Source organism: Harpia harpyja, chromosome 10, assembly GCF_026419915.1.
Source record: "Harpia harpyja isolate bHarHar1 chromosome 10, bHarHar1 primary haplotype, whole genome shotgun sequence".
Classification (NCBI taxonomy): domain Eukaryota; kingdom Metazoa; phylum Chordata; class Aves; order Accipitriformes; family Accipitridae; genus Harpia; species Harpia harpyja.
In genome coordinates, this window is record NC_068949.1 from 811,727 (window position 1) to 831,448 (window position 19,722).

The 19,722-nt window shown below is 51.1% G+C and overlaps 2 protein-coding genes across 2 annotated transcripts in view; one reads left to right on the plus strand and one right to left on the minus strand.

The window, feature by feature from the left end:
* Nucleotides 1-19,722, plus strand: part of LOC128147258 (LIM homeobox transcription factor 1-alpha-like) — a 22,500-nt gene continuing 2,778 nt past the window's right edge. Inside the window, exons 1-4 of the mRNA XM_052799695.1 lie at nt 1-182; nt 18,118-18,350; nt 18,820-18,977; nt 19,068-19,145. Of these exons, the coding sequence (XP_052655655.1) occupies nt 10-182; nt 18,118-18,350; nt 18,820-18,977; nt 19,068-19,145 (642 nt within the window). The 5' untranslated portion in view covers nt 1-9. The remainder of the gene's footprint in view (nt 183-18,117; nt 18,351-18,819; nt 18,978-19,067; nt 19,146-19,722) is intronic.
* CHCHD5 (coiled-coil-helix-coiled-coil-helix domain containing 5) overlaps nt 12,404-19,722 on the minus strand; it is a 17,570-nt gene continuing 10,251 nt past the window's right edge. The window contains exons 4-5 of the transcript XR_008236982.1: nt 18,917-19,235; nt 12,404-14,058 (exon numbers count right to left, since the gene is read on the minus strand). The gene's annotated coding sequence lies outside the window, so the exon portion shown is untranslated. The remainder of the gene's footprint in view (nt 14,059-18,916; nt 19,236-19,722) is intronic.

A 19,722-nucleotide genomic window follows, 5' to 3' on the forward strand; every position in this document is an offset into this window, starting at 1 on the left:
GACTCCAAAATGCGGGAGGTGTGCGCCGGCTGCGACACCCCCATCTCCGACCGGTTCCTCTTGCGAGTCAACGAGCGTTCCTGGCACGAAGGCTGCGTGAAATGTGCCGTCTGCCTGCAGCCGCTCTCTGGGACCTGCTACTGTCGCAACCGGCAGCTCTACTGCAAACACGACTATGAGAAGTAAGTGCCCTCCGGTTATTTTCTCTGATTTTTCCTTCCCTCTCGGCTCTGTTTTGATTGTGTTGGAGGCAGGGTGGTTTCAATCACGAGGTGGGCTTCTGGAAGGGTGGGTTGGGAAAGGGCACTGTGGTGTCGGTGTCGTGTAGGCTGGCGAGGACTAGGTGAGACGATAAGGACCACGGAGGTGTCCTGCAAAGAGATGCTGTCCAAATAGAGGGACAGAAGTGTTTAGCTTTGATTTAATGTGGCGACATGGCAGGGATGAAGAGGAAGAAGGGATGAGCTGTTGGTTGAAGAGGCAGAAAGGATGAGCTGTTGGCTGTTGGGATGCTTTTTCAAGAAATGAGAATTGCCCAGGAGATGACAACCCCGAGCTCCATGCCTTGTCCTTCTGGGACGTGCGGGCCAGCAGATTTAACCTGAGGAGCTTTGCTTTGCAGCGAAGGTCCTACTCATGGGGTGAAGAACAGATCAGACAAGGACAGGAGCGGGCACGCTGTCCCCTAACCATGATGCTGGGAGCTGCTAGCAAGTGCTCTTTGGTGCGAGGGAGCCCATGGCTGTGGTTACGCCGCGTGGCTGAGCCTGTCTTTGCCACGGCCAGGGTGCTGGGCTCTGCTCTGCTCAGGGTGGCAATCCTGTGCCTTCAGGAGGGTCAACACCACCAAATATTTAGAATAGAATGGAATGGAATGGAATGGAGTAGGAATAGAATGGAACAGGAACAGAATAGATAGAATAGAATAGAATAGAACAGAACAGAACAGAACAGAACAGAACAGAACAGAACAGAATAGAATAGAATAGAATAGAATAGAATAGAATAGAATAGAATAGAATAGAATAGAATAGAGTATTTCAGCTGGAAGGGACCTACAACGATCATCTAGTCCCACTTCATTTGCTTTTGAACACCTTGCTGGGGCTTCCAGGAGAAGACGGAGCTGTCGCGCTCCTCTGCTTGTTGTATAAGTTTAATTGGGTATCAGATGAGGTGTTTTGAGTGTTAGTGAATCCAGACAGAGCTGAACAGAGGGAAGCGGCCCACGGAGCTGGAGGGGCTGAAGGCATTTTTTAAGTGGAAAGCTGGCTTGCGGTGGTGCGATATGGAAGGAGACATCCCTAAAATGAAAGCGTGGCATGTACCTGGAGGGCCTGTAGGACAGCTGGGGAGCAGCTGCCCTGCGTATCGCTCTGGGCTGCGTGATTTGATAAAATATAGCCATTGGTGTGTGTGAAATCCTCAGAAAAATCAGGTTTTTAGGTTTATCCCAAACTCAGCCTTGTCTGCAAAACTCAAAGAGCAGCATCTCCCACAGCACTGGAGATACCTCCCTGAATTTCGGCAGCGCCCGAGCTGGCGGCGTGGTCGCACCTTGCCCCAGCACTAAAGCAGTGAAGGTTTTTTTTGCCTTTAGTGGTCATAAATGCACTTTTATTAACAAAGCCGCTCAGGTGCTTCTGTTAGCATTGGGAGGTGAACATGGGATGGAAAATCTCCTCTCTCTGCCACTGCTTGGCTCTGTGGCCACAGGCAAATCCTTTCCCCTTCACTCTGACCCTCTCTGATTGAAAACTGGAGCCTTCACCCTTTGCTTTCCTTCAAATGCTGGTGAAGTCCTTTTCCAAGGGGCATCGGGAAGCCCAGGGAGCCTGTGCGTCCCCATTTTTTGCAGTCTGGAAGTGTTTTGAAGCAGAGCAGCCACTGGAAATGAGTCTGGGAGGACAGGGAAAGGGGCTGCTTTTTAATTACAGCCTTGTGTTCCCAATTCTGCCTTCCCCTGGCAGACACCGTGAGCCCCACGTGGCATTTTTTAGGGGGGTGATGTGGCACAAGAAGCCACTCGTATCCCCTGAGGCTGATCCCTGACCCTGACAGCTCTGAGCCGGACCGGTGAGAGCCCATCTGCTGGCCACCCCCTTTCCTTCAGCATCTCAGGAACAAGAGATAAGCTGGAAGAGCCTGAAGGGAGTGCAGGATCTGCCCCTCCGAGCAGGACTGCGAATGATGAACCAGCACCGTGGCCTCCTGTCTGGATGCACCAAGCAAGTGGCATCGCTCCATAGAGCCGGGGCAGGGTCGATCCTGCCGGAGGTTATCTCTCGGCACGGAGCGCTTTGATCATGGCTGTAAAAAAATGGAGCTGCTTCCACGCTGGTTGCTGGCTCCATCCACCTTGCAGCAGGGCAGGGGATGGCTCGAAGGCAGGGGATGGCTCAAAGGCTGCTGCTTTTCCTTTTGCCTCTGGCAAGAGAGCTAAATAACCACAGTGACACTCCAGCAAACTTCAGATACATCGGAAAACGCCGCGAGCTTCTCCCTCCTTGGGATAGGGAGCTCCTCGGAGCTCAGCAGCTCCCTGCCATCGCTGCTGGTCACCGCAAGTGCTGGCAATGCCATTAATGCCATGGCACCAGACACCGAGAAGACGGTCTGGGCTCAGTCGGTGGCTCGTGCCAACGGTGATGCTTCCTCAGTTCTCCTCTTCTGCCGAATAAGCATCTCCTGTGGGCACAACACAAACTGCTTCCACACGCTCCCTCCCAGCTCATCCCTCCCGTGCCAAGAATTCCACTGAAATGTTAGGGGGGAAATAGTGCTGCTGCCCGGAAAGCCCGTGTCTGGCTGTGACTTCCCGAGGCTGGTGCCGCTGGGAAGAGCTGGTGACACGCACACATCCAAGGATGCCGGGAAGATGCTCCATCAATTCCCTGAAGTTTGGCAGCATCCTCTAAAGACTTAACGGTCCAATCTTATCTTCCCTGCGGTTCATAAAGGAGAGCGCAGCCTCCTCCCGGCCACTGACGCAAGCACTTGGCAGCGATGGGAATGGTAATAAAAATACCAGGGCTTGCCCACTTCCCCATGGAGGCTGGGAGAGGCAGGGACAAGGAGCTGGGCAGGCGCAGCCACAGCTTGACGTGGAAGGGAAGGACAGGCTGCACGAGCAAGCCGGCACCCACACCGTCCCAGCAAAGGGCGAGGGTCCCGGGACGCTTTGAAGCAAAGGAGGTGGACGGCCGTAAGGTCTTGGCTTCGGCTGCTGTGCAGGTAGACAGGAGCCGGGTGCTGGAGTGGGTTTGACCGCTGTGGTTAAGAGTAACCAGATAAAAACGTGTTTGCAAAACCAGTCTGTAAGGAGCACCATCTCCTCCTCCAGGCAGTCGGGTGCCTGACCCCGAGGCCAATGACGGCATTTCCACGTGGGAAGACCTCAGCCTCCAACATTGTTTTTTTGCTATCGAATTTTGGGCAGGGTAGCGTGGCCACCCTGTTTTTCCTAGCGCCGTGCTGCCGGCAGCTGCAGCTGCAGGGCTGCAGACCCCTGGCACGGTCTGCTCCATCCCGCTTCTGTGCTCCAAAGTATCTCGGCCAGCTTCAAAAACACCCCTTAGGGCCTCCAGCTCCTTAAATGCTTTCGAAAGTTGGTGCTTCGGGCACTTTTGAAGGCATCTCCGCTCAGCACCTTTGTGCTTCCAGCATGGGAATTTCCAGGGAGGCAAACTCTCAGTCCTCCTGTTTGGAAATCTTGTCCCCCAGAGTATTCATTCTTGGCCTTGACTTTCCAAAGTTCGTGGTTTTGGCCAGCGATGAATCCCAGACTGCAGAATCCAGTGTCGCCCTGGGCTGCGGCGTAGACCGGGGCTTGCAGCGTGGTGACCTGGAGGGGAGACCCATCTGGCATTTATTCCTTCTCATGTGAAACTGCGCAATAAGAGGAAAATGCTTTAATGGAGAGATAAGCCAGCAGCTGCAGCTGAACGTGGGGGAAGGAACGGACTGTTGATCTAGAGATGAAATGTTAAGCCTGAAGATGGATGTTGTTCTGCAGTCCCTATCATATAAAACCACAATCTGAAGGCTTTTGTGAAACTCTCCTCTTCCCCTTTTGCCTGGGGCCCAGCCAGCTCTCCTGTGCTTTGCTCAGGCACCTGCCCTGTAAATCCAGCTCCGGGCAGCTCGTGTAAATGCAATGGCTCGGGAGAAGCGGGGGGAGGAAGGAAAAATACTCCTGAACGATGATAGAGTGGCTGCAACGGCCGGGTCCTGGGCGCCTTGTTTACTTTGAAGTTTGTTTTGTGGAATGACAGGCGATGTGGGGGCTGTCGGGGAGCTGTCAAGAGGGATCTGAACCGCAGCCTTGCGCTGGCAGCCTTCCCCCTCTCCTCCACACTCTCCTTTTGCCCATGTGGAGATGATTTGCTCGTCCTCTGTAGAGATACGGGGTGAACTCGGCTCGAACCTGACTTGCAGCTTCTCCATTGCCGAGCGGCTGCCGGCACGTGACCGGCACAGCTGAGCACAGACCGAGTCCTCCGAGTGCGCTCACGGTCCCCGGTCTTTGCCCGAATCGCCATGGTTTCTCCATCTGGTTGTAGAAGCGAGAGGGTTGAGGAGGGCTTGACCAGCACATCCCAGCCATCGGCTCTGCCTGCACCCATTTTGGGGTCCTCTCGGAGCTATTCTCATCCTTGCTGGGTGAGACGTGCAGAACCTAGCGCTGCACTTAAAGTCGAGATAATATTCCTAGCCATCATGGTTTTGAAAGCCCACGAAAGGGTGGCCGAGGTTCAGGGAGATCCTTCTGAACCGAGAGCAGCTCCTTTGCCTTTTGAAACCCACCACAGATAACTTCAGCTACCCCTGCGCGTTGAGCAGGGATGTTCAGAGAGCAGAGATAGGAAACTTGGGCTCCGAGCCCAGGGTGTTGGGTGCATGGCTGCCAAATTGGTATTTTGGTACCCTGGAGTGACATCCAGCGTCATCCTTTTGGGACCTTTAACCACTTTGGCCAATTTTCTGGGCTGTGCAGATTAGGAAAAGCCCAGGAGAGAGGCGAGTGCTGTGATACAAATGGAGTTGCCTGAGAAATGGGAAATAGGAGCTGACTTTTTTCATCGGGTGGAGTAAGCAGGTTAAAGATGAGGGCTCAGGCGATGGCTGGGATGCAGAGGAAGGGTAGAAGGTTCCGAAAGTCTGTTGTGCGTCCAGAGAAGCAGCGCGGTACAGCCAAGGAGTAGCCAGCAGCCCTGCTCCTCCCGGGGGAAGAGGCAGGGAGCGAGGCAGTGACCCTCCCTGCCTGAATATCGGGGGCCTGACCCAGACCGAGCACCTTGGCAACTCTTCTGAGCAAGCTGGTTAATGTTTAAAACCATGTGGGAGGGCTCCCCTGCGAGGAAAGATCTCCTGGGTAGGAGAAGCCGGGACAAGAGTTGGACAAGAGTGAGCCCAGGCACAGTGTGCAAACCCTATTGCATTCCAGGAGCAGGAGTCAGGCCCTAAAAATGATGAAATTGGTGTTGGAACCGGAAGGATTTGGTTTGTTTTTTTCTCTTGTGGTGGGGTGTTTTTTTGGCTTTTAAGTACAAAAGCTTCTCCTTCCCCCTTGCTGCACTTGGGACATTCATAGTCAGCTCAGAAATTATCAGAGCGCTTCCTAGGCATGAGGACATCAAAAAACGGTGCTTTAGATGCATTTATAACCCCAAAAACAGGGACTCGAGGACAAAACAGTGCCAAAACATGATGGTTTGCAAGAGCCGATGATAGCTACTACTCTTAAAGCCCGCCCAGCCTTGCTTTACCAAGCGTGGCCGCTCCTGACTGTGCTGGGCATCCCAATCCTCTTGCTCCGAAGGCAGCGGGCAGGGACCGGTCCTCCTGCCCCGCTCGGCCACGGGCAGCTTGTCCGTCTGCTGAGCAACGGTGTCCGTCCCCCCCCCCCAAGTCTTCTCCCGGCCCTCCCTCTCCGTCAGGCTGGCGGAAGGTAATGAAAAGTGACGGTGCTCTGAAAAGTGAGCAAATAAATGAGATAATGAGCACCCTTGACAAGGCAGTGATGAATGGAGCCCGCGTGCCCGGCTAACAGACCCTGCGGGTCCCTCCACGAGTAGCACAATGGGAGACGAGGGGACGAAGGAGGTGGGAAGGAACTGCAACTCCTTCCAGCTCCTCTGGGCTGGGTGATGGGACCGAGTCCGGACGCCCTTTGATAGCACCCATTGCTGGTCCTCCGAGCAGCATCCACAGCTGTTATCCTGAGATCCTTTGCTCCTCCAAGCTGGGGAGGTCACTGTAGCCATCCCTGCTCCACTGGTGAGGACCAGTGGGACCTCAGTAGTGCAGAAATGGGGCAGCTTGAACCTGGGAAAGACCCTGATGTCCTGTTTTTAGGACAGCCCCGGTGGGTTTGCGGCTTTATATCTCCATTGGACACGGTGTGACCGCTGCCGGGGAGCAGGACGGGTCCCCCAAAGCTTCGGTGAACAACCCAAGCGCAAAAGCTCGTGCCTTTTTCCCCATCCCAAATATTTCCTCCTTCCTCGTTGGGTGGGTGGTTGAGCCCTGTCTCCCACTGAGAGCGAAGCCCGTCTGATGATTAATGACGTTAATTACACAAAGCTATTCCTACCCCAGTTCTCACTGTTCCCTTGCATTGGTTTGTTCACAGGGCCCAGGAAATTAAACACTAACTCTATAATCGCTGCAAAATGAAAGAAATATGCAGATGCGCCTTGAGCGTGATTAAGAAACCAGCCACCACGTGCTGTCTGTTCCCCATCGCTGTTGGATTGTTTTTCTAACGGGGGGAATACATGGGGGAGGAAGAACTTTTTTTCGTGGGCGGCACATTATTTTCCTAGTTTAATTAAATGTAATTTACTTTGATAGATACTCTTTCTCTTTTGGGCTGTTTTTTTTCCTTCCATGTTTTGCGTCCCATGGCTTTGAGCCTCTCCTGGACCCCATGTCACCAACTTTCACGCTATTACTGGCCAGAGTTTTCTTAAGCACCCGGCTCCTGGAGCCCTGTGACCATAGTCTAATATCAGCTGTGCCTGCCTGTAAAAATAATTTGCTTTCTCTTCTGATGAGGAAAAGGAAAACATGAACCCCCAAAGACTTAGCTATCAAAGTAAACAACCATAATTCAAGGTATCGTCTCCCCCCAAGCAGAGGACACAGATGTACCTCAACAATCGAGCGGTTGTAAATGTTTTGGATCCTCGGCACTTCCAGTGAAAGACGTTTCTCATCCCTTTCAGGCTGCAGGTGACTTTACGGGCACGAAGCGGATATCGAGGATGCTGGTACCTGGGGCTGGGGAGGTGGACATGGTCCAGCGGGCAAGCAGTCTCAGAGCAGCAGAGGGTTCGACAGCCTGCTCTTCAGGGCTGAGCTTATTAACGTGGCGCTGATAGACGTGCTACAGCTCTACTTCCCCGCACTCACAGCCTTGCAGAATCACTCGCAGCGCTCCCCAAGCCAGCTCTAGGGTTGGCCGTGGGTTGCTGGGCTGGGGAAGGAGGAGGGAAGTTTCGCTCGGGTCGGCGGTGGCTGGAAGGGCGAGGGTTTGCGCTGGAGACGGCACCAGGCTCTGTTCCGACAGTGTGGCTGGCAGTATTTCCCCAGGATTAATTCAGTTTAGACGCAGCACGACTCCAGCTGGGCTTGGGGGTTCCCACCCTGAAAGAACCGGTGTCTGGGCGAGTGAGTGGCGATTGCGGCAGGGCTGGGCTGGCAGGCAAGGAGCAGGGTTAGAGCTCTGGGTGCTGATGCTATTCTCATCCCGGCACCTCTGTTTCCCTCTCAGTGCCCGGAGGACCGCTTGCCCTTTGCAGCAGCGGGGTCTGGATGTTACCTGCACGCACTGAGCACTGCAGCAGGAAAGCCGACGCGCCGCTCCATCAACTTTCCCAGTGCCACCTCCTAAAGCAGAACACCGGGAAGGGTTCTGGGACAGAGCCTTACGGTTTGGAAGGCGCTGAAGGGTTGGAGACTGTACCACGCTCCTGCTTCTGGACGCAGCATCTCTCTCAGTCCAGGACCAGGGACCACAAGAGGGCAGCCGCGAAGGCAAAGGTGCCAGAAATAAACTCCTGAGAGCCAGTTTCCAGCAGTGCCAGGGGCTGCAAGGCTGGAAAGAGGCAGGCAGGCAGGCAGGCAGGTGGGCAGGGGCTGTTCCCACGCAGCACAAGCATCCTGACAAGTAAAGGGGAGCCCTGAACTGTTAATGCTTTAAGAAACCAGTTTTCTCCCGGGCTAGGAGATTCCTGGAGTGTGGCAAGGGGAGCGCAGACCCTGTTATTCTCTCTTATAAACAGCGGTGGTTTAGAGAGGATCCGCCAGAAGGTATTTACAGGCACTCGGTCTCTGCACTAACATGTAGAGCCCATGGCTGGTGTGAGTGATCGCAAGGATTTAAGGGAAAGTGAAATATTTACGAAACATAGAGGTGCTACTGTCCCTGTATTATCACGTTTCTTTTCTTTCTGAACTTGGCTAACACTGCAAGTGCAGCACTTACAATCTATCACCCAGTTTCTTCATCCTCTATTTCCTTCTTTCAGAAGTCTGTGTGAAACCAGACGCTAAAGAAACAAGGGTGACAGCTGGCAATGTTGAATGAGTCTTGTTGGTGTCACACACTACCCTGAAAATGAGATCCTCCGACCTGTCCTCCCAGTCATCTGGGAGGGGTTAAGTTGCTCTTTCTCTCTTGTTTCTCCCAAGGTATTTTCCTACCTTCTGCTTCCCAATCCTCCTTCTCTTTCCCTCTGCTGTTTTCTGCTCACCGATCGTCTCTAGAGTCCCAGTAGTTCCATGCCTCCTGCGTTGCTAACACGCTGCTGGAGAATGTGGCCCCTTCTTTCCTAGCTGTTGCACAAATTGAATTATAAGCCAGATCCATAATCTGCTTCCAGCTTTCATTTCCCTCTCCCCCTTAATGCAATTAAGCTTAAATATGGTTAATTACAGTTTATCCTAAGTATCTTGGTGGCAGCTTCACACATCTTTGACTGCTCACACAGTTTTTTTCCATTATTGGGGTCTTGCTGATACAGCCGCTGTAATATCGGAGCCGGTCAGCCTTGCACGGAGAAGCAGCATCCCAAATCCCTTTCCTGATTCCTGGATGTGGTTTTGTTGGTGCCAGGAGAAAGGTGAAACTAGAAAGAAGCTTGGCCTGTAAAAAAAAAGATGCACAAGTCTAATTAACAATATGCTTTTAAACTGGTTACATTAATCCCCAAAAGCAGTGTAATTCACTTTCAGTGCTACGGTAAATTTCGGGCCACAGTTTAAGCAGAGAAATGAGCAGCCACGCAGCACTGCACCCGTTTCATGAGCTTCGGTGTGACCATGCAGCCTTTGCTAGGCTACTGCCAAAATGGAAGCTACCTCATTAATCTAGACTTGGGTTTAAACCAATAATCCCAGTCAGTCTTGGAAGTGCAGTAAAGCTACCACGCTACCTTTGGATCACAGTTCGCTCACGTACAACTTTCTAGTGGCTTTGTGGACTAGGAGAGTCTCTGCTGCAGTTTGTGACCTGGTCCTTGAGGCTTTGGCTTGCTTTTTTTGGCTCTTTGTTTCTTTCTTCTCACAACTTTTAACTTCCCTTCTCTTTATTCCTACCGCCTCCATCACAAGTCAGGCTGGTCTGTACATGGAGATCTCCCTCACTGTTAAGTCAGCCAGTTTCTTGAGTTAAACAGGTGGGCTCCTATTAAGCGACAGCTTAACAGCTTTCACCGTTTAAAAACTCTCTTTAGATTTTTAAAATCTGGATTATGTTTAACCGGTATCTGCCTTAAGAGCATCCACACAGAGGGATTCAGAAGGTGCCTGCATTAGCTTGGCGTGCTCTCTGCAGTAGATCACTCATGAAAGCAACTTTACATTCAGTTTTTTTCCCTAAGGTCGCTGTTAGCAGAAGGGTACCTTTTCTCTTCTCAATCCTTAACGCAGGCTTAGTTTTTTGCTGAAATATTGTCCTGGCCACCTCTTGGGCCACGGCTGTTTTGTGGGAGCATTTTCATTCTTTCTAAAATGATTCCTGCTTGAAAGGACTTTAAAGGAGGACTTATTCTCAACCCTTGCAGTGAGGATGCTCTGTTATTCGTAAGCCACAATGGGAACCACGGCACAGAAAGGATATGCCCAGAGCTATCCAAAAAGTCTAGCAGGGCACGGACAGGGACTACAGTTTCTAATTGCCAAGTGCCTTTCTCCAGCTTGTCACCTGCCCAATTCAGCCCCAGGGTGCAGAGCTCTGCAACCCTTCGGAAGGTACCGGAGGCATTTTGCCGGGAAAGTTGGCTCCAGTCGCCACGTTAGGATGGGATGTAGCTAAGTGTCACTCCTGGTGCAGGCAGCAGCCCTGCCCAGCCACGGTGCCCCATTACCGCTGCGTGCTACCGAATCGTCCCCCGTGCCACCGCACGCCCCCTTCCTCATTTAAAACAGAGAGAAGAGGGAGAGAGCGCAGAGTTTAATTTAAATCACATCTCCCAAGCTTGTTCTTTTCTCAATCAATATTGCTTTTTACATCATATCTAATCTCTTCCCCCCCCTCCAAAGTAAAATTTAATTAAATAATTCTAATGAATGTTTAATGATGTTCTTTTGTCATTATTAAATCTGTAATAAAAGTGTCTGCAGCCCTTCTACCTCCCTCCCCCTCACTTCCCCCATTAATACCCCCACCGCCAGCCCTCCCTCTCCCGTGCACACACTGTCCTGCTGTCTCTCTTTTTCCCTGCCTTCCCCCCTCTCGCTGTGACAACGCCAGCATTCAGACCTGCAAACAGGAAATGAGAAAAGGAGAAACAGGATATTGAGTTTGGATACTATCTGGATCGGTAATATCACCCCTAGCTACTAAGCGAAGGAACCCTTCTCCTGCCAGGCATACTAATGGAGATGCGGAGGCTTCCCGGAGCCATGCAATAAGGCAGGACAAAATCAATATGAATTGATAACTCCCAACTTTAAACCCGCGGACCTGGAGCGAGTTTTTGGGTTGTGCCTTGTGGAGTGGAGAGGGGGGGGAAAGCAAGAGGAGAGAGAAAGGAGCTGAGGGTTCCCTTCTCGGGGGACAGCGGGAAGATGCTGTCGCGGTGATACAGGGACCAGAAACTTTATTTCTTCCCAAAGAGGAGGAATCCCCATAGAGATGCGGTTCCCGTTTTTTTGAACCAGGGACTGGAGCTTCCTAAGAGCTCGGCGTGGAGTAAGAGCCAGCTTGAGTCCGAAAGTGGGGCAGCTCGCCAAGGCACTCCACCAGCTCTCTGCACTTGGAAGAGAAAATAATTTCAAAAAGACGAGGGCAATGCCGTTCTCTGGGCAGGCGGGCAGAAGTGGCTGGCTTGGGGCAGGACCCACCTCCTCTATCCCTAACAAGAGGCTTTGCTCTGTTGTTCCTGACAGTTTGCAGAATACCCTTTAAAAAGCACCAAGTGCAGGACCCCACAAGTGCTTCTGAATTACAGCGGGAACTTTGCATGGGATCCAGAGAAATAAATGCTGCACCTGCTCACTGCAGCTCTGTGCGCCCCGCAGTCTGCTGGGCCCGTCCCCGCTCAGCTCAGGGTAGGATTCCCACCGTCTCCTGTTGGAAATATTCAAAAAAGCATTTAGAGTTTACTCTAAAGAGCGTAAAACCAAACTAGTTCCAGTCCAGGGCAGGTCTGTAGAGATTCAACAGCTGAATCCCACCTTCCTACAGCTCAGAGACAGCCTAATGCGGGATTAAAGCGGAGCAGGCACATTTTTGCCCTGCTTTGCAGAGGTGAGGGTGATTGCAGAAGCTGAATTCCGCACTGCCCCAGCGACAGAGAGTATTTTCGGCGTAGGTGAGCTCTTGCAGGGCTGCGAGCGCGAGGCAGCTCGGATGTTAAATGGGGTGTTAGCAGCTCGAAGTGAAGGGCAGGAGGGAACCGCTCAAGGTACACGTACTGCCGTCATCCCTCTGTTCTGGATGTGTTTGGAAGGAGTCTGCTCATTTTCCTCCTCGGAAGCAGCGGTTAATGCTGGCTCCCGTCGAGAGTCACGATACCTGACAAGCGTGGTCCTGCCATGCTCTTTCCATCACCGCAGAAGTCCCCTGCCCAGGTTTGGGAAGGGCAGCACGCTGCGAGCTGCCCCTCCAGAAAAGAAAGCACCTGCAATACAGAGACTGGTAAAACCGATTTTTGGGACCCGTTCTCCCAGCCGCTGAGCTCTGTCTGCAGGGAACGGCTGTGGGGTGCAGAGGGGAACGGTTTTGGGAAAGGGGGGGGCATGCTTGCAAAAGCAAACGGCCCCCTTTTCCCACTGTGCTTTAGCCAGTAGCACCGTCCCTCCCACCTCTCCTTCACCTGACAGAGACACAATCCCTCCCTGGCAATACTCAGGAAAAAGGAGGCAAGAGGGGGGGGCAAAAAAAAAAAAACACAACCCACATTTTTTGTTAGCATTCAGCAGTGATATGACAGGCACCCTATGAATTCTGGGAGATTTTAATAAAGAAGACAGGCCTGTGAAATTTAATAAAAGAGTTCATCAGATTATATGGTGATGGCTCAGTGCCACCGTGCTGGCAGTAATATCCTCGCAGTGGGGGGTTTAACCCCTTGAGGGACAGAGCAGCAGTACTGTATTAAATCTTTCAGTAGCATTTCACTCGTGTCACTTTAATATTTATGAATCTCTCTGGCTTTGGGAACCTCTTTGGTGTTGTTTTGCTTTTCTGTTTTGCTTGTGGTTTAGGTTTTCGGCAGCGGTAGTGGTTGGGTTTTGTTTGGGTTTTTTTTTTTCCAGCATCAGTTTTCATCGCTGACATGAGCAGAATCAAGCCCGGGGAGCAGAGCTTGTAACACCTTTTACCTTCTGGGTGGATGCCAAGGGCATTTACAGGGTCCAGCCAAGCAGGACCACACTTAGGAGATGCAGGCTTTTTGGTTACTTTTTATAACCGAGCGCAATTACATTAAATGCTGCTCCTGGTGCTAGATGCAAAACTCTGGGGAGATCTCTTTGCTGCATGCTCTGTCCCAAAATCCATCTGTTCTACACGACCGTGGCGCTGCCCTCATCCTTGTATTTCCAGCGATGGATAGAGAAGGTCGGGTCATTCCCTCTGTGCGACTGTGAAGATGCAACAGCAATAGTGCCACGGTGGCTCTTCGACTCCTACCCCATCCTTCTGCCTTTTAATGAAACATTTAAGTGAGATGACTAACACCTGTTATTTTAAATTTGTTTTTTCCACTCCTCGGGGCTGAACTTTGCACGCAGTTTGGCTTTGGTAAGCTTTGATTTCGGAAGACTTCTTTTCTGGTGTACACGCTCACATTAGAGGAGATTTGAGTATGTTTGAGTCTTGGCCATTTCTGACAAGAGCCACAATTACATAATTACACAATTACAAAGTTCCTTTCTGGGGGTAAATCTATTAATGTAAGCCACAAAGGGCTTTGCAGGGAACGGAGAGCAAAGGTAACTGTTGCCCCCGAATTACTCCTTCTCTCTCTGACCCAAACGGTGCTGGAAGAAGTCAGAAACTAAGCAGAAGGAAATTTTTTTCCCCTTAATCCCCTGGTGCCACTCTGTATCGCTGAATTGGGGGAAATGGCTGTTGCGGTAGGGAATGAAAGAGCATATTGTGCTGGCGCTGCCTCCTCGTTTCCCTTGTGCGTCCCCTTCCCCATCACACCCTTAGCCCCCAGCCCGAAATCTGGAGAGAGGCTTTGCAAGTTCCACTTCAATATTTCAGACGGCTACAATGGATTTTGCAGCTCAATGTTAAGTAAACAGACCTTGCTTAAGCCTGGACTGCTTCATTTTGACTAAACCCTAACTAAATAAGCTCGTTCCATGAAGCACAGGCCTCCCAGCTTATTCCTTGCTTCATTAACACCTTTTAATCCCATCGAGACAATCGTATGCCCCCCAAATTACCCTTCCCAGGCCTGGGTCAGCATCTTCTCTGTGCCATGATGGGTCAGAGAGGTTCTCAAATAACTTGCTGCTCAGCTCATACCCATCCGAAGAGCCGGGAGCTGGGCTGCCGCTTCTCCTCCAGAGCCATCGGCAGCGACAAGGAGTGCTCTGCAAGGATTAACAGAGAGTTAGGCGTTGGGGTGTTTTACCAGGACTAAAGTCTGATAAATGAAGTCCACAAAATGCCCGAAAAGATGTAGAAAGATCTCAGAGCTCCTCAGCTGTGTGCAAAAGCCGGGCAGATGCACGTGGTCGCTTTGCTGTGATGCCTCTTCCCGCTGCTCCACACTTTGAAACTTTACTGAACTTCTTGGGCAGAAATTAATCACATGCTGGGCCCTCCCCGACTGTTTTGTTATTAAAAGAAAAGCAAATTGTTAATGGTAAAAAAGAGGCAGTCGAGCTGTAAGTAGGGTGAGGGTATCAAATAAAGGAATTGTTTTTCACTGAGGATGTAACTCCTTGCTACAGGGACCAAGATTTCAGCAAACATCAAGAAGATGTTGGGCACTACCCTAGTGTCCAGGCATAAAAGAGAAATAGAGAAATAGCGTTGGGACTTTCGGGGCATTGCTGCCCGTGCTCCTTTCTATAGCTCAGCCTTTTCTGCAGATGTGCCAGCGGTGCGGCCCCAGAGCTGGCCTCAAATACCTCCCGGCAGGAAGAGTGTGGGCAGCCGGAGAATTTGGCCTCCAGCCCAGCATCAAAGCTCTCTTAAGATACCGCGTATCTCCATCCTCGCTCGGGTGACGCGTGCTGTCTCCGAGTTGGCAAATGGTACAGATGCGCTTGCCCTCTATCAGTTCTGCTGCCCGCAACGCCGCTTCTCTTGCCTTGAGTGTCCGTCAGCATGAAGAACCGGCTGCCAAAAACCGTCCCTGTAGCCCCAAGCCTCTGTCACCATGCTGACTTGTGAGTAACCGTTCCGCTTGCTCCAGAGCTGCCGCCTTTGCAATTCCCAAAGACGTTCCCACTTATAAGCCCATCTGCCCTCCTGCTACTGACACTTTCTCCATCAAGGTGAGCCCTCCCCTGGCAGGCAAATCAAATTCCATCATTTGCAAAGGCAATTAATTTGAGGCAAGCTGGTAAGAAGGACGTGGGATATGTACCTGTGTGAACGCACCTGCCTCTGCTCGCTGGATGGTTTCTGAACATTCCCAGGAATAAAAGTTGATAGCCTTAACACACCTCCCATAAGGAAATCTTAAACAGAAATCAAACTCAGCTGGAATTCTGGGGAGACAAGGGCGTTGGGTAAGGACATGGGGAGACTTGGTCAAAATACAAGTGGAGGCACGTGGACTAGGAGGCTTGGGCAGCATAAGGGTCGTTCCAAAAGACGTGGGATATAGTTGTCGTGAGTTACAGGCACTTAGAAATGGTCTTGATGCTGCCGCCAAGGCTCTTCTCTTCTCCGGGAGCACGCAGAGATCTCGCTCGTGTCGCTGCGGTTTCTAAATGCACTTTTCGTTATGAACCTGGGAACCCGCTTATTTTTCGGACTGTCCCTCAGCGTAGTTTCTGCAGGCAGCCACTTCTAGACATGGTGTAGCCGCGTCCGCAGCTCAGGCTCCCAAGCCTCCTTGTAACCCACTGCCAGCAACGGAGATGTATTTTGTTCCTATGGCAACCCAAACAATATTACCTTGACTTAAACGGATTCAGGCAATATTAAAACCAGCCTCTTTAGGAATTCCTGGTGTTGGAGGGGCTGAGAATTTTAATTTTGTGTAATGCGAGCTGACACCGTGTTTATGAGCTGCTTGCTGAATGTTTTCTTCAATTAGTACAAAGCAGAGCGGATTTGTTTTCGGGGCTTAGCTGGGAGATGGGAGGGTGCGGGCCCTGCGATGCCAAAAGCGTTATTGAGTTACGCTGCAGCAACAGCGCTTCCCTCACCTGATAGCTGCAAAAAAGCCCTTTTCATGGAAATCTGGCACATGACAGCATCTTTAAATAAGGCTTGCTAACCGCCTCGTCCCAACAGCAGCGGGAGGAATCGGCTCGGTGCCTTGCAGGTGAATAGGTCTCCTTTCCCAGCTCTGACATCTGTTTCCACGTTTCCTTTTTCTGCTCCATCCCTCTCGCTATCAGCCTGCCCGCAGTTAGAAGCACATCACGCTCAAAGCTTTCCTCTACCTGCCTTGGCTAAGCAATATTCTGGATGTTTTCCTCAAGCAACCAGTGATATCACTGAGGTTAGAAATATAAAAGGACCCAGGGAATGCTCCAGTATCTATATGGATAAAAATAATTAAGAAAACACAAGTGTGAAACAAGATAGGGAGTTTTCCATCAGGGTTTTCCTAAACTATGCTGTTCCGTAATTGGAGTCAGGTCGGGATATTGAAGTAAAGCTTCTGTTTGTCAGGTCTATGTTCTCAATGTGTCTGCCCCTGGATTTGGGGCTCGGGGGTGGAACCAGCTTGGCCGGGGTGTGTTACAGGGGAAAACCGGCCTCTGAAAGAAACGGCAAGACCAGATGGGAGCTTGGGACTAGCTTGTCTTCCAGTCAAATTATATCTGTGTCACTAGATTCAGCTACACGACAGCATATAGCGAAGCCAGGCAGATCTTTCTTTGGGGACACTAATTCTCCCAGCCAAGGTGCAAAAAAAAGTCGGTACTCACTTTTAAATGAGTTGTTTAAATGATAAGGGACAGAAACCTGGAAAGAATAGTTTGATTACCTGAATTGGCGTAACTACTCCTAACTGGTTCTCAAGAAGATAAAGACATGACAAAGTTTAGTTGCTGAGCATGGAATAAAGCAAGATTCAAATTGGAAGTAAGGAACGAGGAGCTAGTTAGCCTCTGGAACCTCTTCCGAATGGATACAGACAGATCCTCCTTCACCTGGAGCCTCCAGACTGCGACTGGCTGGCCTTCGCTGTACATCCAGCACCAGCAAACAGGCTTGAGGTGGGAATCCCTGGGCAAGATTCTCTGGGTTGCAATGAACGTGGGGTCAGACTACATCACCATTATCTTCCGGCTGGGCTTAAAGTCCAGGAACATTAATAACTTAATGTTTAGTAATACGTCATATGTTCCTGACTGATTGCAGATCGCCGTGATCTTGGACTGGCTCTACTGTTGGTTCTTTTTTATTCTTTTACTATTTCACTTCTGCTGTAACAGAAGGATGTTGGTGTTAGAAAGGGACAGATTTGGAGTCAGCCCAGATTCGGACTGGGATTGTGCCTAGAACACGCTCCCAGTTTGCTCCTTTGTTAAGACAGTGAGAGGTTGTGGTTAAAAGGCTACTCTTCACTCCCAGCTTTTTCAACTAAAATACAATTATTATTTTTCAAGTGTGAATTACAGAAAGACAAAGAGGAAGAGGGGAGAGAAAGAGAGACAGGGAGGGAGAGAGGAACATGCATGCAAACACACTCACACAAAGGAGAGAGAAATCCCACACCATTCCAGTTGGAATGTCCCAGACACTTCAGCCGAAAGCCACCGCACAGCACAAATCCATGGTGGTATTTGGAAGGGATGAGCCCACCCCTGTAAGCCTCTTCATCCTGCTCCACAGAGTTTGCCAGGAGGATTAACCCAGTCTTGTTCTCAATCCCAGTTTATGAGTTCCCTGCTGGTGGGGAAGATCCTGTGTGTTTAAACAACAGCCTAATTAATCCCTATTTTATTACTTTCTCTTGTCAAGTGGCTAAATAGAAGCTGTCAGCCGGCAGCCACCACCGCTCACATTTGTTTAGATCCCAAATTACTTCATCAGAACCATCTGCTCTGTACGTGGGGTGCTCAGCAGTTGTTTGTTTCTCTCTCTGGACATGGTGCGGGGCACAAACAGCCTCCCCCATGGGACTCCCTCTCGTAAGGCTCCTCCAGGGCCTGGGGACAGTCCTGGAGGGGTCCATAAAGTCCTAGGAGCAACCTAACGAAGCCAGGCAGTGAACAGCCCTAGAGAGGAAGAGGGGACATAGAGCTCTGTCCTGTTGGGCCAGGCAAGTTCGTGTTCCTCCCTGGGGCTACGGAAGGTCAGAAAGTCCCAAAACCCAGCTGGGATGTATGCTTCTTGCTGGGATGTGCTAGCACAGCTCCAAACATCCATCCCCCTTCTTCCCTTGGCTTCCTGAGCCTCAACCCAGGGCTGATCTTCCCTGCCCAAGTGTCTAACCACTGGGACCTTCTTTGCAGGCTGTTCCAGACCAAGTGCAGCAGCTGCTTGAAGGCGATCGCCCCCTCCGAGCTCATCATGCGGGTGCTGGAGAACGTCTACCACGTTCACTGCTTCTACTGCTGCGAGTGCGAGCGGCGCCTGCAGCGGGGAGACGAGTTTGTGCTCAAAGAAGGACAGCTGCTGTGCCGCAGTGACTATGAGAAGGAGAAGGAGATGCTGAGCGCTATCAGCCCGGCACCCACCGAGTCCGGTGAGGGGCCGGGGCTGGAACCGTGCTGAGCGTGGGGGACCAGGGTGAACCTTGTAGAGGGCAGGTACCGCTTAGTCCCTAATTAACTACGGGGAAGGCTTCAGAGGGAGGAGATGTAGGTAGGAGGAGGTTGCAGCATCTTTTCCCCTTGGTGATAGGCAGCCAAGGGTGTACCAGGCTGTCGAGATCTACTCGGCTGATCTGGAGAGGTTTGGGTGGGCAGATCTGAGACATTACGGAATGGACGATACGGGGCCAGGCTGGCCCATCAGCACCGTCTCTGAATTGACAGCGTTCCCCTGAGCCACAGCGCAGCCCGTGAGCTTTCCTGGCTTCACTCTGTGCTTCTGCTCTAAATCGCACCTTGAAACGGGCAAAATTCTGACAAGTTTCTCTGAATCCTTCCTCTGGGAGATGGTCCGGAAAGGCCACTCTCTGCTGAATCACCGTTACTGATCTTGCATTGCAGTGAAAAGCGAGGACGAAGACGGCAGCCACTCGCACAGCAAAGGCAGCGAGGAGAGCAAAGACCACAAGCGCTCCAAGCGCCCGCGCACCATCCTTACCACGCAGCAGCGACGGGCGTTCAAGGCTTCGTTTGAGGTTTCCTCAAAGCCTTGCAGAAAGGTATAAGGAGGCCACTCAGTACTACTGCTGGCTGGGATCCTTTTAAGTGCAACTTAAGTTCTGATTCAGCTCCCTGGGTTTTGTGGACAGGTGAGAGAGACCCTGGCAGCTGAGACGGGCTTGACTGTGCGGGTGGTACAGGTCTGGTTCCAGAACCAAAGAGCCAAGGTGAGTGGCGGTTCCCGTGCCACAGCTGGGTTCTGCATACCGGTGGGATATCACACACGCTCGTTCAATTAAAAGGAAATGTAGAATAGCCTAGAAAAAGAAAAAACAGTTAGAAGGACAGAAGAACAGCTATGCAGGACCAAACCACAGGTCCAGCTAGTCCTACATGTATCTGATAGTAGCAAAAGCTTGAAGAGAAATACAAAAATCGATTAATTATAGGTGTTTGCAGGGCTTAGCATTTTTCACGTTGGGGGTTTTTTTGATTACTCTTTTTCCACTTGCTTTTTACCCCTCAGTATAGAAAGACTAGAAGGATTTCCCACTTCTTTCTTCTAGAAGTGGAAGCATTTCTAATTTTGCAGAATTTAAAGGGTGAAAACAGAAAATACGTGGCTTTGAAAACCTCACTTTATAGTAAAACAAAGCCCTTTGGTTTTTAAACTGCAAATGGCATCTCCCACAAAGATAATACAGCCTTTTCCGTCAGCCCCGTTTCTCACACAGGGACGACTGCAGAGAACATTGACTGCAGAGGAGTCACCCAGAGGAGTCCGAGCAGGATTGTATCATGGCA